At 41.3% G+C, this 22508-nt stretch overlaps 1 protein-coding gene across 1 annotated transcript; it reads left to right on the top strand.

Moving 5' to 3' along the window:
* Positions 1 to 982: 982 nt before the first annotated feature.
* Positions 983 to 15917, top strand: LOC149859963 (opsin-VA-like). The gene is made up of 5 exons (XM_090056851.1): positions 983 to 1346; positions 5339 to 5549; positions 6915 to 7032; positions 12554 to 12793; positions 15687 to 15917. The coding sequence occupies exons 1-5, from the start codon at positions 983 to 985 to the stop codon at positions 15915 to 15917; spliced, it is 1164 nt and encodes a 387-aa protein (XP_089912977.1).
* Positions 15918 to 22508: the final 6591 nt, after the last annotated feature.

Below are 22508 nucleotides of genomic sequence, written 5' to 3'. Positions count from 1 at the left end.
TGCACACAAAGCCATATTCTAAAACCAGTTGTTAATAATATCTGGGGAAGCATTCTTCTTTAGGAGGAAATTCTGCTATCAGTAGCTACCCTGAATAACACCTTACTTTCTATGTAGCATATTAGAAATAACTTACTCAAGAAGCAAGAAACAAGTTAACCCAAGTAAGCTGGCAGAAGCTGGCCCCTGATCACGATGTTCCTTGTTCCTGGAAATGTCTCTGTGTTTTTGTTAGAAAAGTCCATTAAAAAAAAACATATAAAAAGAGAACAAAACTTATGTATGTTACAGTAGCAAATGATGAATGAAGCAGTGAATAATACAGGCAAGTGCATAGTTTTGGGAAAAGTAACTTATCAAGCATCATAGCTTAGATCTGGACAGCTTAATGCTGCAATATCATTGCCACATTTTACATCTGCTCTGGCATTCCACGAACAATGTTGTCACAGCAGCCCCCTCTCAAGCAAATCAGTCAGAAAGAAGCCTTCACTTTGTTGTGCTTCCAGCAGTGACAGGCATGGGGAAGATCACCCACCTTTACTACTAACAAGGGGATTGTTTCATTTCTGAAGTGCTGGATTGCAAGGAAGGAGTCCAGTCCGAGCCTCAGCTTTCCCCAGATAATAGGGATGATCAGAGGCACATTTCTGCACTACTGTTGGCTGTTATAAAAGGAGAAAACCTGCTGTTCCTGTAGTTGGGCTTTATTGCAGAAGTGCATACTGTAAGAGCTGCAGTTGGAGAGAAGAAAGAAGATTATACTACGTGTAAGAGATCATCCTGCTTGGAATTGTTCCTACATTCATCACTGAACACTTTGCTAACCGAAACTTTTATTTCCTCTAGTTACAAAGCATGGAGATTTGGTCTACAATTCTGTTTGGGATGGCAAAATTTTCCTTTTAAACCTGAATAATACCTATCAACTTTAACCCCCCATCCTATTGAATATTTTTCCCTTTTCCAGAGAAAGAGAAAAATGGATATGCCCAGAGCACCTGAAAACGAGTCACTGTTCTCTGATCCCTCCGTGAGCTCCACAGCCTGGGATCCTTTCCAGCATCCTTTGGACTCCATCCAGCCGTGGAACTTCAAGTTTCTGGCTGCATTTATGTTCCTGGTGACATTTCTGTCCCTTTCTGAGAACTTTGCTGTAATACTGGTGACTCTGAAGTTCAAACACTTGAGGCAACCTGTCAATTATGTCATAGTAAACCTAGCTGTGGCTGATTTCCTAGTTTCATTGACTGGTGGCACTATCAGCTTTTTAACCAATTTAAAAGGCTATTTTTATATGGGACGCTGGGCTTGTGTGATGGAAGGATTTGCTGTTACATTCTTTGGTAAGCTTACCCTTTTTTGTATTTGAACTTTCACTTTTCTTACCAGATGCTTTGAAAAGAAGCTTTCCTTAGGGGCAACACTACTATTTTGTAAGCTTAAAGGAAAGGTCAACAAGTTAACATGCAGTTTATTTGACTGGTTGTTTCCAATTAAATACGTGCTGTTGCCAGTGGCTTCCTGTGTGCATATCACTCACTGAATATCTTTATAGTAGGAAAATATTTTTAATGCATACTTGGTTATATTTTCTATTAGACAATGGTGGCACAATGTTCCATCAACAATATTTAACTATTTTCAGGTGTGAGACAGTGTATGTGTGGGAGAGAGAGAGAAAGCATGGTTCTGTTGTTTGCAAAATATGAAAAAATATTTTGATAGTGAACTATCCTATTTTAGGGTTATCTTCCTGTGGTTTGGAAGGGACTGTGAACCTTCTGTAATGGTAGTCTCTGAAACAGTAAGGGTAGTTGTAAATAAAAATTATGAATTAACTTCCACATGATATATTTCAAAGCTATAATTTTTATGAATTTTTACCAAATATACAAAGTGTACTAAAATTAATAAATAAAAAAGAAAAAAGAAATCTATCAAATTGTCACTACTCTTAATACCTCTCTTGGCTCTTCAGACCAAATAAAAAATTAATAGAAACTGAGCCAGTGTACTCCATCAAAAACTACCCAACACAAATCAAAGAGACGGTCCCTATCTCTCTTTTCTTATTGTTGACTTACAGATGGGTGTAGTGATGGAAGTCACATAGCCATGGGAACATTCTAGGAAAGTCAACTCTTCTGTAAAGGACAGTATTAAAGAGTGAACTAAAAAATACTGGTATATAGCAGTAATGATTGGTAGTGATGGATGAGAGCAGCCCATGGTGGGTAACTCTTAAGGAAGATCTCTTACCTTTTAAAGACAGCTGATCCATACCAGAAGAGTGCCAGAGGGGTTCCTTTATTCCAAAACTCCTTTACGTTGGCAGCTTTCTTGGACTATTCTGAAATAGTAAGTAAGTCAGAGTGTAAGATTTAGGATAATTAGAGGATTTATGTTTTAAGCATTTTATTTGTTATAACTTCTTTTGGCAATAGATTCTGTCTAAAACACATAATTGCCTACATGCTGTTAATAAGCATTTAGCACTCACCTGTAATTTTTTCTACAATGTGCTTAACAAACATTAACTAATTAAACCTCTACCCATTCAACCATCGACCAATTAAACTTTTAATTAGTATTGGCCCACATGGGCCAATGAGGTAGAGCACATAAGGGAGAACTAATATCATATGAGCTCAATAGTTGTTGATGCCCAATCATGTGCTCAGACAAGGAGATATGAAAGTATTATACACCACTTAACTACAAAATACAGTGCAACTGTAAATCTTTGGGCATGGAGTTTGGCAACTGAATTTTGGGCTTTGGACCTCCTGTGTCTTAAGAGAAAGAGCTACGAAGGATGGAGGACTGGATCCACCACCAAGGATGAATATTTTGCTCTGGTCCAGACCTGCAGAGAGCAAATCAGGAAAGCCAAGGCTGTGATGGAACTCCAGCTAGCTACAAATATCAAGGACAATAAAAAAATCCTTTTTTAGATATGTGGGGAGCCGGAGGAAAAGCAAGGGCAACATTGGATCCCTGCTAAACCAGATGGGGCAACCGACAACTGACGCCCAGGAAAAAGCACACTTGGGTACTTTGCGTCAGTTTTTCACCAGTCCCATGGGACGCCCCTACCCACTATGGGACAGAGCGGTCCAGGTGAGGGAGATTCCTTACCTTCCATCAAAGATGACCTCATGAAGGAACACCGTGAGAGGCTGGATACCTTCAAGTCAGCCAGTCCTGATGGTTACACCTGAGGGTACTCAAGGAGCTGGCAAGCATCATAGCTCAGCCCCTGGCATGGATCTTTGAGAACTCCTGGTACTCTGGTGTAGGGCCCGAAGATTGGAAGAAGGCCAATGTGGTGCCTGTATTCAAGAAAGGGAGGAAAGTGGATCCAGAAAACTACAGGCCTATCAGCCTGACCTCTATCCTGGGGAAGGTCTTGGAAAAGATTATCAAAGAGGCCATCCTTAAGAGACTAGCTGATGGCAACATCCTGAGGGATAGCCAGCATGGATTTGTTGTGGGTAGGTCTTGCTTGACCAATCTCATTTCCTTTTATGACCAGGTGACCTATCACCTGGACAAGGGGGAAAAGATTGATGTCATATATCTTGACTTTAAAAAAGCCTTTGATCTGGTATCCCATGATCACCTCTTGGAAAAACTGGCTAACTGAGGCCTTGGCTTCACCACGATCCGTTGGCTGGGGAATTGGTTCCGCCATAGGACCCAGAGGGTGGTGGTTGATGGAAGTCAATCATTGTGGTGCGCTGTGACCAGTGGGGTCCCTCAAGGCTCTGTCCTTGGGCCCATACTATTTAACATCTTCATTAATGATGTAGACATCGGTGTCAGAAGCGGACTGGCCAAGTTCGCTGATGACACCAAACTCTGGGGTAAAGCGTCCACACCTGAGGACAGGAGGGTGATCCAGGCAGATCTTGATAGGCTCATGAAATGGGTGGATAAGAACCTGATGGTGTTTAACACAAAAAATGCAAGGTTCTCCACCTTGGGAGGAAAAACCTGGAGCATGCTTATAGGCTCGGCAGTGCTACACTGGTTAGCACTACAGACTAAGGGGACTTGGGGGGTCATGATTAACTACAAGATGAACATGAGCCTTCAATGTGATGCTGTAGCTAGTAAAGCAAGCAAAACTCTGGCTTGCATCTATAGATGCTTCTCAAGCAAATGGCGGGACGTCATTCTCCCATTGTACTCAGCGTTGGTGGGGCCGCAGCTGGAGTACTGGATCCAGTTTTGGGCTCCACAATTCAAAAAGGATGTGGAGAAGCTTGAGAGAGTCCAGAGAAGAGCCACACGCATGATCAGAGGTCAGGAAAATAGACCTTATGATGAGAGGTTGAGAGCCATGGGACTCTTCAGCCTGGAAAACCGCAGGTTCAGGGGTGATCTGGTGGCCACCTACAAGTTTCTCAGGGGTGCTCACCAGGATTTGGGGGAACAACTGTTCACCAGAGCACCCCAAGAGATGACAAGTTTGAATGATCATAAACTCCTCCATGACCATTTCAGGCTGGACATAAGGAAGAACTTCTTTACTGTCCAAGCCCCCACAGTTTGGAATAGATTGCTGCTGGAGGTGGTTCAAGCACCTACTTTGAATGCCTTCGAGAAACTTTTGGATGTTTATCTTGCTGGGATCCTATGATCCCTGCTGACTTCCTGCCCCTGTGGCAGGGGGCTGGACTCAATGATCCTCCGGGTTCCCTTCCAGCCCTAGTGTCTATGAAATCTATGAAAAGGAGAAGGTTTTTTGGAAGCATCATTGTGAATGATCAAGCCAGATCCTTAGCCCAACTCTGCCTGCTTTGAGTCTGCTTTAAGTAGTGCACAGAGATAAAAACCACTGAGTGGCCAGTACCACCCTGAAAACTCCTGTATCCCCTTACCTCTGTTCCATGTGGCATAAGGCTTGTCTGGTGGAAGTGTGGTTAGGTGACTCTGTAACTGATTATGTTATGCATGGATAGCAGAAATGGTTCCTTGAACCTGTAGACAGCTGCTCATAGGTTTGAGCTGGAAGACAAAAGAAGTCAGATGTACTAAACCTGGTTAAAATTTATTCAGTCCTCATTTTCATCTGTTTTTTAAAGACAGCTCTTTAATTGTTGATGACATACAAGGGTGTTCTTGCAGATTCAGTAAGAAACTGTACAGCAGGATGAAGGCCATTGTAACATCTTTTGCACATAAAACTAATATATGGTAATAATATTAACACATCCAGTCTCAAATTTAAGTAGCAGAAAAGGCCTCTGCTGCAGAATAGAGTTTGCTCTTGGATATGCTATGATGTTCCTAGATTATTCTTAACCCTGGTCATGCATTTTCATTGCAGGGATTGTTGCTCTCTGGTCTCTTGCTCTGCTGGCTTTTGAGCGGTACATTGTGATCTGTCGCCCATTGGGAAATATGCGCCTGAGGGGGAAGCATGCAACCCTGGGCATTGGTTTTGTGTGGATCTTCTCTTTTATCTGGACCATTCCACCGACCATGGGTTGGAGCAGTTATACTACCAGCAAGATTGGTACTACCTGTGAACCCAACTGGTAAGGTAACTCAGACCACAGCAATGAAAAAATAAAATCCAAGGCTACACTACCCTAGGTTGTATCAGGCATCTGCAGCTCCCCTTCAACCTTCTCAGGATTAGGTCCATAAAGAAAAAAATACCTTAGATCAGGAGTTGGCGAGATTTCAGGAGTGTTGGGTCTAAATAATAGGAGTGGGGCTTGTCCTTCCAACCAAGCCACTGCATAGTGTCTGCTTCTCCCCACTGCACAGTGCCTGATGCATCTCCTTACTTCCTGATCACTGTGCAGGTGAACCCCATTTCAGCAGGAAAATGCCACTGAAATCCCAGCTTTTCAGGCTGGATAGAATCACTCTCTGGGGTGAATCAGGCCAGAGATGCCTGACCCTTTTCCTACGTGCTTGGAGCATTAGAGGTAGAGAAAGATGAATGAATGATACAAACATATGCAGCATTAAGAAAATAGAATGTAAAGAAATGAATGTCAGGCTCCCTGATTTAAAGGGGGTAGTGTCTATAATTAGTGTAAACAACTGTTTCTGCACTGATTTTTCTATTATTGCTTAGGGCATCAGTGGATAGGCCAGTAGACTTCATGCCCACTTTTGCTTATGCAAACTCCAGTGTACATGGGGAAAAAAAGCCCTGAGTTGTACATACACACAAGTGTTTGCATATACCTCAGTGGAATTTATGCCTATGCCAAAGAAACATAAACTTTTAATATGTAGTCTTTGAAAATTTGGCTGAAATATCTAATAGGTGGATAACTTAAATCATCTCAAATAAAACAATAATGCTACAGCTCTATGGATACCTTCATTTCAAAGACTTAACAAAATGCTTTATAATTGTATACTATGTCTATAAAAATATGTATAGACATGTATGTAAACAAACAAAAATACTCAATTAAACACAAAATAAAAATAGGATGCCTTTAGCACGTTCTGTTAAACACAGCTGAATAATATGTGAGAACTAAAATAAAATAAGTATCGAAATCTGTGGTGAGTGGGGGTTTAGCTAAGACTATAAAAACTGAGGTCCCCCAATACATGTATATATTCTCAGAGTCCTCCTCAAAGATTTCAGTGAATTTAAAGACTATTAGTAAAATGCTGTGTATGGTTTATGTAGACTTCAGATAGTCAAAAAAATGCTGACACTGACACTGTCACTTCTCATTGGAATAAACTGATCTCCAAAACCAGAGTTCATGAAAAACCACATGAAAAACTTATACAAGGATTTCCTTTTTAAAAAAATTAAAAAGTTTACAAAAACTGACACTTGGGGAGAAAAATCATGTTTTTGCATTGAATAAAACAAATGGAACAGGTAATAACATAAAATTAAAAATACATTTTGTTTCATGTAGGTATTCAGGAGCCTATAATGATCATACCTACATTATAACATTCTTCACCACCTGCTTCATAATTCCTCTGCTAGTGATTCTGGGATCCTATGGAAAACTGGTGCGGAAGCTAAGGAAGGTAAACACACAGTTGCTTAGAGTTTTCATCACACATGCATATTTCTAAAAAGAGCAACCTGCAAACAAGTTTTATTTCCAGACACAGAATGTATTCAACAGCTTTACCATTCCTCATTAAAATTATTATATTACACCATGAAGACAAAGAAGCTGAACAAGCCAATATGATTTTATTTAGTTTGACTTTAAATCAATGGAATTTCTTCAGACTAAAAAATGTAAAGCAGAATCTGGTTTAATGTTCCTGTGCTTGGAGATTTTGAGAGCTGTGTTGTAGAGTAGGACAGTGGATATTCAGAACAGAACTCTATAATACTCTGACACACAGAAGTAATAAGAATTTTACATTAGTTTTGTAGGAAATGTAAATGGTGCCCAGTAAATAGAGTGGTAGGTGGTAAACTGAATCCTAAAGTTTTGCCAGGACTTCGGGACCCAGACAGACAAGAGCTGGAGAAAATGCTTTTATTTCTTACTTAATAACTATTGTGATCTTTCACAAAATAGTGGAGTCAGGAAAAATACACACACGTACACACACATGCATATGCGCGCGCGCACGCGCACACACACACACACACACACATCCCCATATTCTGTATGGAGTAGTTTTATTTGGTGCAGGGAAGAATATTATTATCTCTGTTTAGCTGGCACTGGGGCACTGTCATAAAGCTTCATCCTATTCTTGAAGTTTTTTCAAGTGCTTGGCATAGTCAAATGCCTTTTTTATTTATTCTATGTAAATATTACATTGTCTGTGGATAAAACAAGGCAAAAGGGAACACTTAAGGAACTGAGTACCTGAACTTTCAATAATCTGTAAAATTGATGAATATCCAATCCCAATATCCAGTGCTTTTATTAAAATATTATTGAGTTACATTTCTAAAATAATGCATCTATTCTTTAGATCAGTGGTTTCCAAACTTTTTATTGTGCACCCCTATCAGTAAAAAAATTTTGAGCATGCACCCCCAATATATGTATATTTATATAAATATACATCTAAATAGAAGTTCTGATATTTTCTTCCTGCAACCCAATGGATTGTCTTGTGCATCCCACTTTGGAGACCATCATTGACTCCAAGATGAACATGGGCCGGCAGTGTGGGGAGGCAGTTAGGAAGACCAACCACACCTTGTCATGCATCCACAGATGCATCTCGAGCAGGTCCAAAGAGGTGATACTCCCCCTCTATGCAGCACTGGTCAGGCCACAGTTAGAGTACTGCATCCAGTTCTGGGTGCCACACTTTAGGAGGGATGTGGACAACATGGAGAGGGTCCAGAGGAGGGCCACTCGCATGATCAGGGGGCAGCAGGGCAGGCCCTACAAGGAGAGGCTACGGGACCTGAACCTGTTCAGCATCCACAAGAGAAGGCTGAGGGGGGGATCTAGTGGCCTGTTACAAACTAGTCAGGGGGGACCAGCAGGCACTGGGGGAGTCACTGTTCCCCTGAGCACTACCAGGAGTGACCAGGAATAACGGTCACAAGCTGGCAGAGGGCAGATTTAGGCTAGATATCAGGAGGTGCTACTTCACGGTCAGGGCGGCTAGGGTCTGGAACCAAGTTCCAAGAGAAGTGGTGCTGGCTCCTACCCTGGGGGTCGTTAAGTGGAGGCTAGATGTACACCTTGCTGGGGTCGTTTGACCCCAGTACTCTTTCCTGCCATGGCAGGGGGTCGGACTTGATCTGCTCAGGTCCCTTCCAACCCTAGAAACTATGGAACTATGAAACCACTGCTTTAGATGAATGTACATGAAAATATGTACACTTTTCTTGGAAAGTCTTACACATGATGATATGATATAGCATAACACTGCACAATTCTTGTTTTCTGAACTTAATCCTGTCATGACTCAAAGCAGGGCTTTAAACTATTCTATTAAACTAAAAATAACTGATAATATAATCACTGCAATTGCTGAAAAAACATTTTAAAAAATTAAACACTGAAAAAAACTCAATCCTGCAGAAAGCTAAGGTCATTAGCATTTTTTCCACTCCCCATAGTTTGTATTATACATTGTTTTTAATGCATAGCAACTGCGTGTAAGCTCGGTATGTGTGTCTGTGTAATTCTGTTGGGAACACAGAACACAAACAATAATGAGTTTGCTTTTAAAAGCTTTTCTGATTACAGTTTTTTATCATGCACAAATATATGCCCACACAATTCAAATAAAACTATCACAACTGATTTTTCTGAGAAATCATACATCTTAAACAGCCATATAAAACAGGAATTGACCAAAATAGAAACCAATAACCAGAATTCCTAGGTCCTTCTAACAATCTAAGGTGAGCAGCAATGTAGGAACTTAAGTAACTCCATTTTTTTCCAGCATTAATACTATTTTTCAGTTCCTCTCCTAAAATATTATTAACAATTAAACATATTTAATGTTCCTGTCTAGAAGTGGTTGCCTCTATGAGGACATGGAGAAAGTGATTCCTATACAAGTAGAGGGATTTGAGATTCTTTCATTCCAAAAGAGATAATGATATGTTATGAACTCTTTGGGGCGAATGGATCATCTTTTTTGTTATATTTGTATAACCCACTAGCACCATAATCCTAGGTCCAGGGATGGGGCTCCTAGGTGGTAACACTTCAATATTATTATTGTCATTGAAGATATATTGCAAGAACTCTTCGTTCCTATAGTCTTCCTCAATTTGTTTCTATAAAACAGATATATTTTCTAAAAAAAGAAATTATTGTCACTGTTTTTGCTAACTGTGAGATTCCAGATTCACTACACTCCCAAGGCTTTTCAACTTTATGGCTAAATTATTCGGTTCCAGAGCTTGGATAATACTGCAGTGCCCCTTTATTAAGGAAAGTATATTATATTGCTGCTATAAAGCAATCAACTTCAGGTATTTATTTATTAAAAAGATAATACAAATAAAACAATCTCATTTATTTGATAATTAAGAAACTCTAACTCATTACTACTAAATCTAGAGCAACACAATCAAACCAGATGGAAACATACAATACAAAACTTAAAAGTTAAACCATCCTCCACTGGAAGCATGTGGATGCTTTTGAAAATTACCTGGGATGTTCCTAAAAGCGTAAATACCTTTCAAAAACTGACTTGGAATGCCTAAAGAACAGACAATTGAGCTGAATCTACTTTGCCATGTACCAACATTTTTTTTCCTTAGGGAAATGCAACCTGCTCGCTGTTTGGTCTTTTTAGTCCTCCCTTTCTTAATGAAGCTGAAATTCTTTCATTTATTATTGATCTAGATCCAGGAGTTCTAACACCACGTAAAGCTAGCACACATCTCATATTAATTATTTAACAACTCACAGTTTCATAAAGTACACTGTAATAGACAGAACAAGCAATTAAATGAGACTGCCCAGAGAATATGTATGTACCATGACATGCTAATCACTCAAGCTAATTTTATTTCATATTTCTCAGACCACACATTACTAAATATCCTTGTATGTCTGATCTTAAACAAATTAAAGCTGTCCAAGTGATCTTCATAGGAAGAGGACTCCTTCCATAATACCAGGAGTGCTCCCTTAATCCTTATAAATACTAGTTCATGGCTATTCTTCTCTTATGAAGCCCCAGAAAGCCTGATCCACACTAGTGCTCTAATGATCACCTATTGCACATGTAAAGTACAGCTACAATTAAGATAAGGTCTTGTAACATTAATACAGAACATCTGTTTGTAAAGGCATTCCGAAAAATCAGCACTATGTGCATATCTGACATCTGATTTACCAAAACCTCCTTTTTAGGTACAGGCTAAACCAATGTAGGAATAATCTGGTGTAAGTGTGTACATGCTAAATTGCTTTGGTTTAATTCTATCTGCTTAGTGTCCCATGTCTAATTAAACAGTGCAACGTCAGCAGTGGCCAAGTGATGAAAAATCAGGTTTGGAGAAGACTGCAATTTCTGAAGCTAGTGAAAGAACTCATATGGACAAGTGTCTTAAAACTGGTGACACTGTGGGGTGAGGGGAACTGCATTTTTTGTATTTGTCACGTAATTGTGTTGGCAATTGTATTTTGCTGCCAACCGATAAAGGGGAGAAAAAAGAGCTGCTCAAAAGGACGCAAGATGTGAAGCAGGCAGATTTTTTGCCTCCAGCAACTTTGCTAAGAATGTGCTCAAGTTGGATAATTTTGCAAGACAAGGCCCATTTTTAACATACTTTGAGACATATCTTCAGCCTCCTTTCCTTTTTTGTGTCCTTCTGACAAGGTATTTAGCAGAACACAGATTCGTTGGAAACTGACAGGGCCATGCCATGAGCACTTCTGCTACGGCTTATATCTTCAGCTGATAAAATTTGATGTAGCTCTGGGGAAGCCAATGGAGTCCTACTGATTTACATCATCTGAGAAGTCAACCCTCTTTCTGCTTCATACCTTTAGATTAGCTACTTTTATGGAGGCAACAGACCATTTTTGGCTATTTGAACTTATGGTAGAAGGGTTCTATTGAGCTTCATAAAATTATGACACTGGGTTCTAAATGGAAGGTAAGATTCTGCTCATCTTGTTCATGATGATAGAACAAGGCACAACTGTCTCAAGCTTCAGTAAGGGAAGTTTAGGTTAGATATTAGGAAGAATTTGCTCACTAGGAAGCTAATAAAACACTGGAACAGGTTACCCAGAAAGATGGTGGAATCTCCCTCCTTGGAGGTTTTTAAGATGCAGATAGACAAAGCCTTGGCTGAAATGATCTAGATGAGGATAGTCCTGCTTTGAGCAGGGGGTAGGGGGAGTAGATGATCTCCTGAGGTCCCTTCCAACCCTAATTTTCTATGCTTCTATGTGTAGTCAGGCTCAAGTTATTAGCAATTACATACATTACAAATATATTTTTCAATGAGACTATATTTAAGAGTGTTCTATGCTGCAGTCAGGAATTATTACTGCATCAAGTGTAGACATACTTCAACTGGCCTTCACCTAGCCCAGTGGTGTCAAAGATGCAGTCTACAGGTCAGATACAGCCTGTAGACTCCCATCATACAGCTTATCACTACCCTTTGGTCTCCAGTTGATTCATATGCTGCATATGACATCTGCTCCAGCTCATCTGGGACCATGCCATATGCAGTGCCTATTGGGCTGGCCCACAGGGCTGACTTAATGCCATTCATCTGGGCCATGGTCCAGTCCTGTGCCACTCTGATCTAGTAGGTTTGGACACTAGTAACAGTGAAGTTGTGGAAGCATGGGCTTCCATATGGGCTGCAGAAGCCTAGCTAGAACCCTGGGTACTGACTGAAGCCATGTTTATCTCTGCTGGCACATAGCAAAATTATGTAGTAATTCACATCATTGTTGAGGAAGCTTCCCACTTTATGACTGAATAACAGTGGTCTCTCTGCCTTCAACAACAAAAGTTCTGTTGCGATGGCAAATTCTTACAGTCATCTCATGAGGTTTACTGGTATGAGTCTTTGCCTATTTTCTAGCAAGCTTTCTGGAATCTCTCTCTCTCTTTTCTTCCTAAGGTGTCAGATACTCAAGGCAGATTGGGGACTACCAGGAAACCTGAGCGACAAATCACTAGAATGGTTGTTATAATGATACTTGGATATCTAGTTTGCTGGTCTCCATATGCAGCCTTTTCCATTCTTGTTACTGCATGCCCTTCCATGGAGTTGGATCCTTGTCTGGCAGCTATGCCAGCTTTCTTTGCCAAGACAGCTACTGTTTACAATCCAATTATTTATGTCTTTATGAACAAACAGGTACTGTATGGCTTTAACTCATTGTCTTATACTTTGTCTTACTTCCAAGTGAATGATATTGTTTACTCAATAATTCATTATTTTCTTTTACCGACATGTAAATCTATAGGCTGTGGAATGTAACAGACTCCAATTTTAGGGATAATGGATAGTTACTTTCTATGCAGTGGAACAATACCTAGCAGAACAGGGGCCTGAGATGACTACCCTCTGAGCTCTACTACGATATAAATTGCAGATCTTTTAATGTGATGAAGTATGTTTAACAAAGTCATTAGTCAGAGGCATATTTAAATGCTAAATAATAATTATTATCAGAAGTTCTAGAAGTTAGAATAGGAAAATAGACCCAAAGAGATGAGAACCACTCTCTCTCTGGAAGATGTGCATGACAATTCAGCTTTGAAGACTTCTAGAGGCTGCAACATTGGTGTGTATGTGATGTGTATTTGGAGGAGGCAGTATTGGTGTATGCTGAATTTTGAGGAGAGAAACGTGTTTTTGGTTGTATATATTAGGAGGGGGAAAATTATGTGTGCTGCTGTAAGAGACATTTTTGGGGTGGAATTAGTATATCAGCAGTGTAACTAGTGTGGGAGGTAACCACAGCACCAGCCCCAAATTCTGGCCTCATGAGGGTATGTCGCAGAGCACGCAGGTGCCCTGCACTTGAGAGCAGAAATAGCTCGGGAGAGACCCCTAGCAGCGAGGTGGGGGGGAAGCCCAGCTGCTAGTTACCAGGGCAGCCAGAGTCACAGGTGCTGGTTGCTAGGACAACCGCTGGGGAGCCAGCTGACAGGAAGGGCAGGGCCTGGGCCATATAAACCCCAGGCGTGAGGCCAGGAGGGCAGTTCCCTGCTGGTGGTCAAGGGAGTTGGAGCTGGCCAGTGCAGACAGAGGGGAGAAGCCTGACTGCATGAGCAGCCACTGACTGCTGCTACAGGTGGGAGCATTACCCGGTAGGAATTGAATATTGTTTTGGCAGGATGATTTAGGTTTTTATATTATAGCCCAGGGGCTTTGTGTTTTGTGTCCGCTGTTTACCTGGAGGACTGGGTAGGGCTATTAAGGGTTGGAGCCCTCATAGGGGCTCCATGGCAGCATGGGGGCCCCGGCACCAGAAAGGGCATGGCATTTTGGGTGCACTGACCCCAGGGCGTGGGACAGCAAGAACCCCCAAAGCGAGGGGGGCTGGGAGAAGCCTCAGAGCAAGGGTCGGAGAGAAACCCCAGTGAGAGAGGGAGAGCGAGGGGACAGCAAGGAGCCCCAGAGCGAGGGGGGGCAGTGAAAAGCCCCAGGGCAAGGGGGCAGCTGGAAGCCCAGAGAGAAGGTGGTAGGAAGCCTCACCAGGAGGGGGCAGCAGAGCACCAGGAAGGTTCAGGGCAAGACAGGGTGGCGGAAGCCCAGGGAAGTCATGAGGGCCAAATTACAGCAAGGTCCAGGTTAAAACTACATCAGTAGCACCTGCGAGGCTTGGGCTGCGATGTAAGGGAGGAAAAAGGAGCCACAGATAGTGCCCCCTGGCCACTGGGGCAAATAACACAGGCAGCCTTCCACTAATTACATCAATTAATTAATCAATTAAGAACAAGGCATAGCAGACGAATAAGCAGGTGGTTGGCCCATAACAGGAGGGAGGATTCGCCAATAGAGAGGCTCCAGTAGAGCTACTCCTGTCACAGGGAACAAAATAGCCACCACCACCACTGCTCTCCTGGCTGACGTGCTACCAATGGCAACACAAATGCAGTCACTGCCTGGGGTGCAGAACTGCCTTAGAGGCATCAAGAGCTGAGGGAGGACTGATTAGGACAAGAAACCTGACTGATGGGTGTCTGTTCTGGTAACGCATTTAGTATAATAAGCTGAATGGAAAAGAATGGTTTATGGGCTGTACAGTAGCCAGCAGAAACATTAAACAGACTGGGGGCATGTCTACAGGCACGATTAATGCAAAGCAATAAACTCCGGCCCTTACCGCATCAGAGTTCAGTGCTCCCAGGTGCACCATTTGAACATGCATCTGGGACCGCAGCACATTCATCTGGGTTGGAGTAGCCCTGGCTGGTAGGGAACTACTCTGACCTGGCTCTGTGTGCTGTGGAGGAGCTGGCTGGGGCATGAATTCATGAGGATGCTCTATGGGGCTAGCTGGCAGGCAGCCCCGGCACTGAAGCAACCTCATACTCCAGCCAACTGGTCATCATCTACACCTGCACTGCTGCAAACCACAAAACTCTGTAGCAGGATAGTCCTTGTATTTATGGAGGAGCTAATTAGGCAGCTCTGCAGTAAATGTCTTGTGTAGATGTGCTCTGGGTGCTGCAAATTATTAAAAAGAAAACATACTTGAAATGAACATTGTAGTCAGCTGGGGTACTGAAATAGCAGCTAATTCATTTACTCCCATGATTCTACATCTCATGGATGAGGGTCACCCTCCTTATGTCCTACAGCTTGAGTGCTTTTGGCTTTTAGGGCAGCACAGAAGTACAGTGTTGCTATGCTCAGCTCACATGTGTAAATAAACTGTTTTCCTGCACCCAGAAGTTTCCAGACAAAAGCAAACTGGAGAAATTACAAACATCATTGGTCAATTCCACATTGAGGGTTCTAAGGAATTGTTAGTAACATGACTGAAGGGAAAATGATGTTTAAAAAGTATGATTTCTCACTGTCCCTCTGGGGGGTTGCTGGGGTTTTTTTGCACCAGAGTAATTGTTGCATCAGTTGCAAAAACAAACATTCAGTGGTGATGACGGCTATCCCCACACATTCCCAGCTCTGAGATGCTCCCAGCTAAGAGGTTTTAGCCAAAATACAAACTGCTTCACAGAGATACTTTAAGCGCTATAATACATTTTGACTTATCTTTTCTATTTTAAAATTCTAGTTCAGGCGGTGTTTGATTCAGATGTTCAAATGCAGTGACATCGAGATCACAGAGTCCAACCTGAACCCAATTTCAGAGAGAGGAGTTCTGACCCAGGACAAACGAGGTGGTGAGATGTCCACAATAGCAGCTCGGATCACCATTTCAAACAGAAGAAGTGGGGATGAGCAGAGCAACTGCCGTCCTTTCGCTCAGTTGACAGTTTCAGAAAACAAAGTTCATCCAATGTAAGCAGGACCTTTGAAGATGCTCAGTGATGCAACATTATAAAATATTCCTTTGGTATCGGGTGTTCATACAAAATGTTGTCATTGAGAATACTGAGGCTCAGCAGAAACTTCTTCCTGGAGTTGCCGATAGAAACAGTTTAGCTTCATAGCAGTAGAGAAGGTCTCATTTTTCTGAGTGAGAAGTATCAGCCTTTTGAGTGGCAGTGGAATGCCCAGTTATTAATTGATTATCATCATCCCTAGTGTTTCTGACAGGCCTGCTTGCAGGAATCACTTTAGGAGACTTCAGCGAAAATAGGCTGGGACCTGATGCACTAACAAGAAAGCAGGACCTTAGTGCATGGGCACACACAACTAAGTTAGTGCAAAGTAAGCTGTGATGTTATGTTACAGTACATCAGCTATTCCTTAGGAACTGCCTGTGCTCTTACATCATAAATTCAAGGCAGCCCACCCACTTCCACTGAGGTGCAAGCTATCTCACATTTACTGTGGAGTAAAAGAAGGCACGTTGGACAGTCACAATGGGGTAGCTGATGCTCTCTAGCCTCCACCCTACTTTACCTGTGGTAACTTATTTATCTCTCCATACCTTCGACTGGGCCTCAGCACAATTGGCACATGGTTTCAAGTTAGTAAAGATAAAGGACTTAGCAGGCACATCTACACATGTGATTAATGTGCATGAATAAATGCTGGAGCTTACTGCACTGGAGTTCTTTGTTCCAGGGCCTGCTGCTTGAATGTGTGCCTAGAGCAAAACAACTCTGGAGCATATTGCTCTGGAGTTCATTTATGCACAGCAAATGAAGCCCAGTTGAAGGAAGCCAGGCTGGCAGGAGACCCGGGGGGTCAGCCTACCAGCCCAGGGCTGCTCTGATCGGCCTCCATGTGCTGCAGAGCAGCTAGTTGGGGCACAAGCATGCTTCAGTGTGGGAGCTACCCCCTGGCTGGCCCCACACTGAAACACCCTGTGCCCCAGCCAGCCGGGGTAGCGTCAACTGCTGTGCATGAAAAAACTCCGCAGCAGGGTAGCACTTACTTGTTTACAAGTACTACCCTGTTGTGGAGTTTATTAGTCTTGTGCACCCTAATAGGGGCCCATGAAATAAGGGTACATGTGTAGATGTAAAATAGGGGTGGCCTAATAGATGCACATGTGGAGACACCAAGACATTTACTGGGCAGTTAATTAGTCAACTGCATGACAAATATCTGTGTAGACATGCCCAGAATGTAATTGACTCAAGCTCAAACAGACAGAGCTATTGAGGGCTATGAATCCTGCCAGTAACAATAATAATAAAAACAGAGCCTTTACTCACACCTGATCAGTGGTAGGGACCAGCCACAAAACTCTCTGGAGATTCCCAGGCATTCTTTCAGTTAAATAAAGCACATCAAGGAGATGTACCAACACCCTTCAGATCCATCCTGATCACACAAGAGTCTCCTGAAGACAGAGAGGGGGATTTGCTTGAGGGACTTGACTTGACAGCAATGCTGATTCTAGCAGAGTAAGGCAGACCAGGGCTGTGACAAGTGTTACTTTCCTTCTTGCCCAAACCCAATACTTTGAAACCAGCTTTCACAGGAAGAATAGGATTGGCAGCTGGGCCACCTCCTGTAGAGATTAGCTTTGTGAAGAGTTTGGTATCACCCAGATAAAGGGCCTGCTGCTGTTTCAGTTTCTTTGTAAATGTCTATAAATCAATCTCTGGAAGAGGAGGTGATTATGATTATACAAACTAGGGGACTGAGAAAACTTTGGGACCTCTTGGGCAGACCTCCATCTATATTCCCAAAATGAAATCTTGCCTTAAGCAATCCCTAAATTGAGATATGCCCCTTAAGGCAGCATGACCAGCAAAGTCGGATCCTAGCTTGGAGCTGCGTCTCTGCCCCTGATTAGCTGTTGGGTCTACATTGCCTTTCACCTTCAATTCCAGATCTTAAAGAGTTGGTTTTGATTAGTCTCTTATCAGTCCCCCATATTTTCAGTGTAACATTGTATTCATGGCCAAAATACTAGAATGGTCCATAGAATTCTAGCTAGGATATCACAGCTAGGAACTGCACTATAAATACGGTTTCCATAAACAAGAACAAAAGATACCTTTGACTTTTACATGTCAGATACTTAAATTATTCACCAATAATGCAGCAATAATGTCTGCTTCATCTTAACAGGTTTCTTTCTCATACACGTGTTAAAATTTGCATATTTTAGTTTTTATATAATCTTCAAGTACAATGTATTACATATTATTAAGATCAGGCACAATAGGTTTTTAATTCTGTATTTATTCTGTTTTAACTAAATGCAACTAAAGTCAAATTAGGAAGCAGAAATCAGCAGTACTGGTATCAGTAAAGTGTACTAATGTGGAAACCCATTGCTTTTGGTTCAGATTCTTATAAAATCTTACTGTACTGCATCCACATAAGCCAAACACTGTACTTGTGATTGCAATGCCAACTTGATAACAAAACTAGTCTTTCACAACTATAATTTTCATTTTTAAGTCTTGTTTTAATTTGAAGCAAGTAAGTAAAATTCCTTCACAGTAAATACATAAATAAATGTTATTACTTTCAGATTTTTCCTTTCCTTTTTCTCTTTACAACATTATGCAGTATTGTTACATCATAACTTAATGTTACCATGAAAAGGAATGGGTCTGTGTGGGGTACCATCACCTTTAACACAGTGGGAATTGAACCAGGAACTTTCAGCACCCAAAACTTGAGTCTCACCTGCTTGAGTAAAGAACCAGACTTTCAGAACTGAAAACATGAGTATTCATAACTTTGGAGTTAGGTCCTATTAGCACATCATCTGTGGACTGGGGGCGTACAGCATACACTAAGTAGTTGATTACAGTGATTTTTTAAAAAATTATTTTACAGTTTAAATACTAGTATGAACACACTGTGTAAACAGGAACATTATGTATTAACATTGGTGTGGTATGTAAGACACAAAAAGTAATTATTCAACTCAACTCTGCTGTGTGCTGATCAAGCCTTAGCTAAATACTATGTCTAGTTTTGAGCAACACACTCTAAGGAAGACATGGATAAATGAATAGACAAAAGAAGAGCAAGAAGAAGATGTAGAGGTTTAGAAAATATTGAATGAGTAAAGGTTGGTGGAATTGGGTTAATTTACAGCAGAAAAGAGAAAATGTGAGGAGAGGGCAGTTGTAGTAGGCTGACAATGCATAAAAGATTGTTAGATAGGAGGGCTGTAATCACCTGTTCTACATGACCACAGCGGGAAGGAAAAAAATCTCATCAGCTTTATTTGCAGCGAAGGAGATCTACGTTACATACAAGGAAAACTTTCTAAGGGTTAGGAACTGGAACAGGCTACCTAGGACTTTGTGGAATCTCCCCTGCTTGCTGTTTCTCAGAACAGGTTAGAAAAACAGCTATTCGAGATGTTCTAGGAATATTTGATCCTGCCGTAGTACAAGGAGTTGGAACAGATGGTATCTAGTCCCTAACAATGCTACATTTCTATGATTTTTACTGAATAATTAATTTCCTACCCAAAGCTCTTTTACCTGGAATATCTATTACCTGCAAAAATGCACACTAGGTAGCTCGAATTACTAACATAGTCAAACAGTGAGGAAATCCATCGTCTCCCCATCATCCTTCTCTCTTCACCTCCATCTTATTGAAACTTTTTAGTTGTGGTGGACTTGTAATTTCTGTTTCAAATAGTTTCTACAAAACTAACAGTATGTGGTGGGTGCCCTCTAGTGGTGAATTAAACATCTAGCAGAACATACTGCATGCATCCTGCTGGATTACTATGTAAGTCTGTTCTATGTACAATGTGCGTCTGGGGTTTTACTTTTTGTTAAATGTTTCTTGATTAATGGCCTAAAAGCTACCTCAGCCACTCGTGTTTGGTGATACTACACAGGTGTTTCCAAGGGCAAAATTAGGCTTACTAGTTGTAGTTGTATTCCTAGAGGACCCTTCTCTAAACCCAAACAAAAAGAAACTAAAATATGCAGAAAAATATCAAAGAAGCTTTGTCTGCATAAACATTTATATTAATGCTTTTTGTGTAATTAAAAACATCATTAAAATATAGGAAGATGGAAAATTTACAACTAGAAAGGACTACTTATTTCTGAGCAGTCTGTCTAATACAATCAGGGTCGCACCTGATGGAACCAGATCCTGTATCATCTATTGCCAATGCTCTTTGTTTTTTATCCAGCTCAAGAAAACCGTGGTGGTCTGGAGCATGTGCTTCTTTTTTTCCTGGGACTCTTACTCATTATACAAGGGGGAAAAACAAAACAAAACAAATATCTCTTTTGGCAAAAATTCTGAGTGAGAAAAAGGAATTCAGGTTCCACTAGTCACAGTTTTCAGCAGGTCCCCAACTTATCACTTACTCACACTATACTAGGCGAGAAATTTACCTCTTTTCAGGGTCCCCAGTTAGGCATAGATGGATGGGCCCTAGCTATTTTCCTGTGCCAGGAAGAGCACAGGAGTCTTAGCTATGTTGGGGACTCAGAAACAGTCCCTGACTGCTGCTATTGCAGCCACTGCCACATCATGATCTGTCCACACCAGATGTTGCTTGTGCAGTAGCAGAATGATGTCTGTGCACCCAGCTGCTGCTGCAAGAGCAACACCATTGGGCTGCTTTTGCTGCCAGACTGCAGTCTCTGCCGAGGTGGAGGGCAATTCTGGAGCCTGTTTCCTAAGTGCCGTACTCACCTATTCCTAGTTATGCTACTACCAGATTGCATCTGGCTTCATAGCGCCACATGAGCACACATCTCCATTTGTTTCAGAATAGGTACTGAAGACTTTCCCCTTCAAGCCATGGTATTCATTAGTTTGTAAAAGCCTAGAGCAGATTCTAGTCCTTGTTCTGTGCCCTTGCTTAGTTTGTAGCTAAGATCAGAGATACTAATGCAACAAGAACAGATATTTTTTGCATTGCAGGGATATTTGGGAGGTAGGTTTGTGCTGTGTTTTGGGGGAAGGAAGGGTTTTTATCCTATTTATGAAAGACAGTGCTGAATAGTATGCCCTCATGACAGCCTGTGAGCTTAGCTCTACCTCCCTTGGGCAGCAGAGTTTGGCATGACAGACAGACTTCCAGGAGTTGTGGGGGGAGGATGAGAAGCCTCTTGGGGTGCTGGAGAACCAAGCCTCACCCTGTGTAACTGTAGAGGCTTTACAAATGACGCTAGAAATCGTTGCACTGCTGAAAAGTTACTGTTGGACAGAACTGACAAACTGTTGTAGGATCACCATGTTTTTGTCCCAAAATCAAGAGACGGAACAAAAACACAGTGTCAGCTTTTTATGAAAAAAACTCATGGTTTTTGGTGACAGATACATTTTTGATTTCTTAAGGAGAACTGACTTCTGAGTTTTACTTGCTTTAGGTTGGTAGTGCTTCAGGCTACTGAGAGAAAGTATTTAGAAATTTTTGGTAAAATATACATAAGGGGATTCTGTTACTGGGGATTCAGACCCTGATTATGTATAACTTCTGCCATCAGCTAATACTTTGTTGAGGGTCCTATAGCCTTTGTCTTGGATCTTGTAGTCCTTGTTTCCCCTTGTTAACTTACAGACTGAAAATGTCTTATTTACATTCTATTATAATCATGTGGCCATTTCAGCTGTTATTGTCAAGTTCACTGAAAGCAGGGAAACTGAAAATCTTGGAAGAAAACCCATGACTTTCACTCTAAAAGGAGTACATGGAACTCTCATCAGTGCCAGATGCCTCTGAATGAATGTTCTTAATTCTACTAGGACTTCTCACATGCTCCATCATTTTTACCCCAAATAAATTCTTCACAGACAACATTTCTTACCTTAAGCTCTCTAGAGTTCAGAGCACATCCATCTGTACTTTAAACACACTGTTGGCCATAGTCCAAATAAAAAAACCAGTACATTTATAAATATGGTCTTACCACAAATAATAGTGGGTGATCATTTTTATTTCTAAACTACTCAGACTTAGCTACTATGTTAACTTACAGTATGGGCATAAAACCATTTTTGAAAAGCTCTCTCTTCTTTAACTAATGTGAAAAAGTGGTGATTATTTAGTGCTTTCACCAGTCTGGGAAAATAAATGGGAAAAAAGTTTATATTGTTAAAACCTACATCTGATTGTATTGCAGTACATTTTCTACATTATGTTGTACTGAAGTTGTAGATGGCATCATTTGGTAAACAGTACAATTCTGACAGCCTGGTACAGCCACCTGCTGAAATAAGATGCATCAGATGCATCTGATGAAGTAAGCTGCTGCTTATGAAAGGTTATGCACCTCTGATTTAGTACAAATCTACCCTGCCTTCTGTTTGACTTCAGAATAACACAGATAACTACAGCTCTGTCTGCTCCATTTGAAGTCATCATAATGGACACAATATGAAAATTCAGGGTTTGTCAACACCAGAGATTTTAACTGATGCAGCTGCATCATTGTTAGGCCACGAATAATGGCTATAATTGGGTGCTCATGTAGGCAAGATTGTAGGGTGAGTGATCACAAGAGTAATTTCTTTCTTTGTGAGTTCTAAA

Source organism: Crocodylus siamensis, chromosome 7 (assembly GCF_052110815.1).
Source record: "Crocodylus siamensis isolate JL-2025a chromosome 7, ASM5211081v1, whole genome shotgun sequence".
Classification (NCBI taxonomy): Eukaryota; Metazoa; Chordata; order Crocodylia; family Crocodylidae; genus Crocodylus; species Crocodylus siamensis.
Note: the sequence above shows the minus strand (reverse complement) of the source record. Positions and strands in the feature narration are given on the sequence as shown.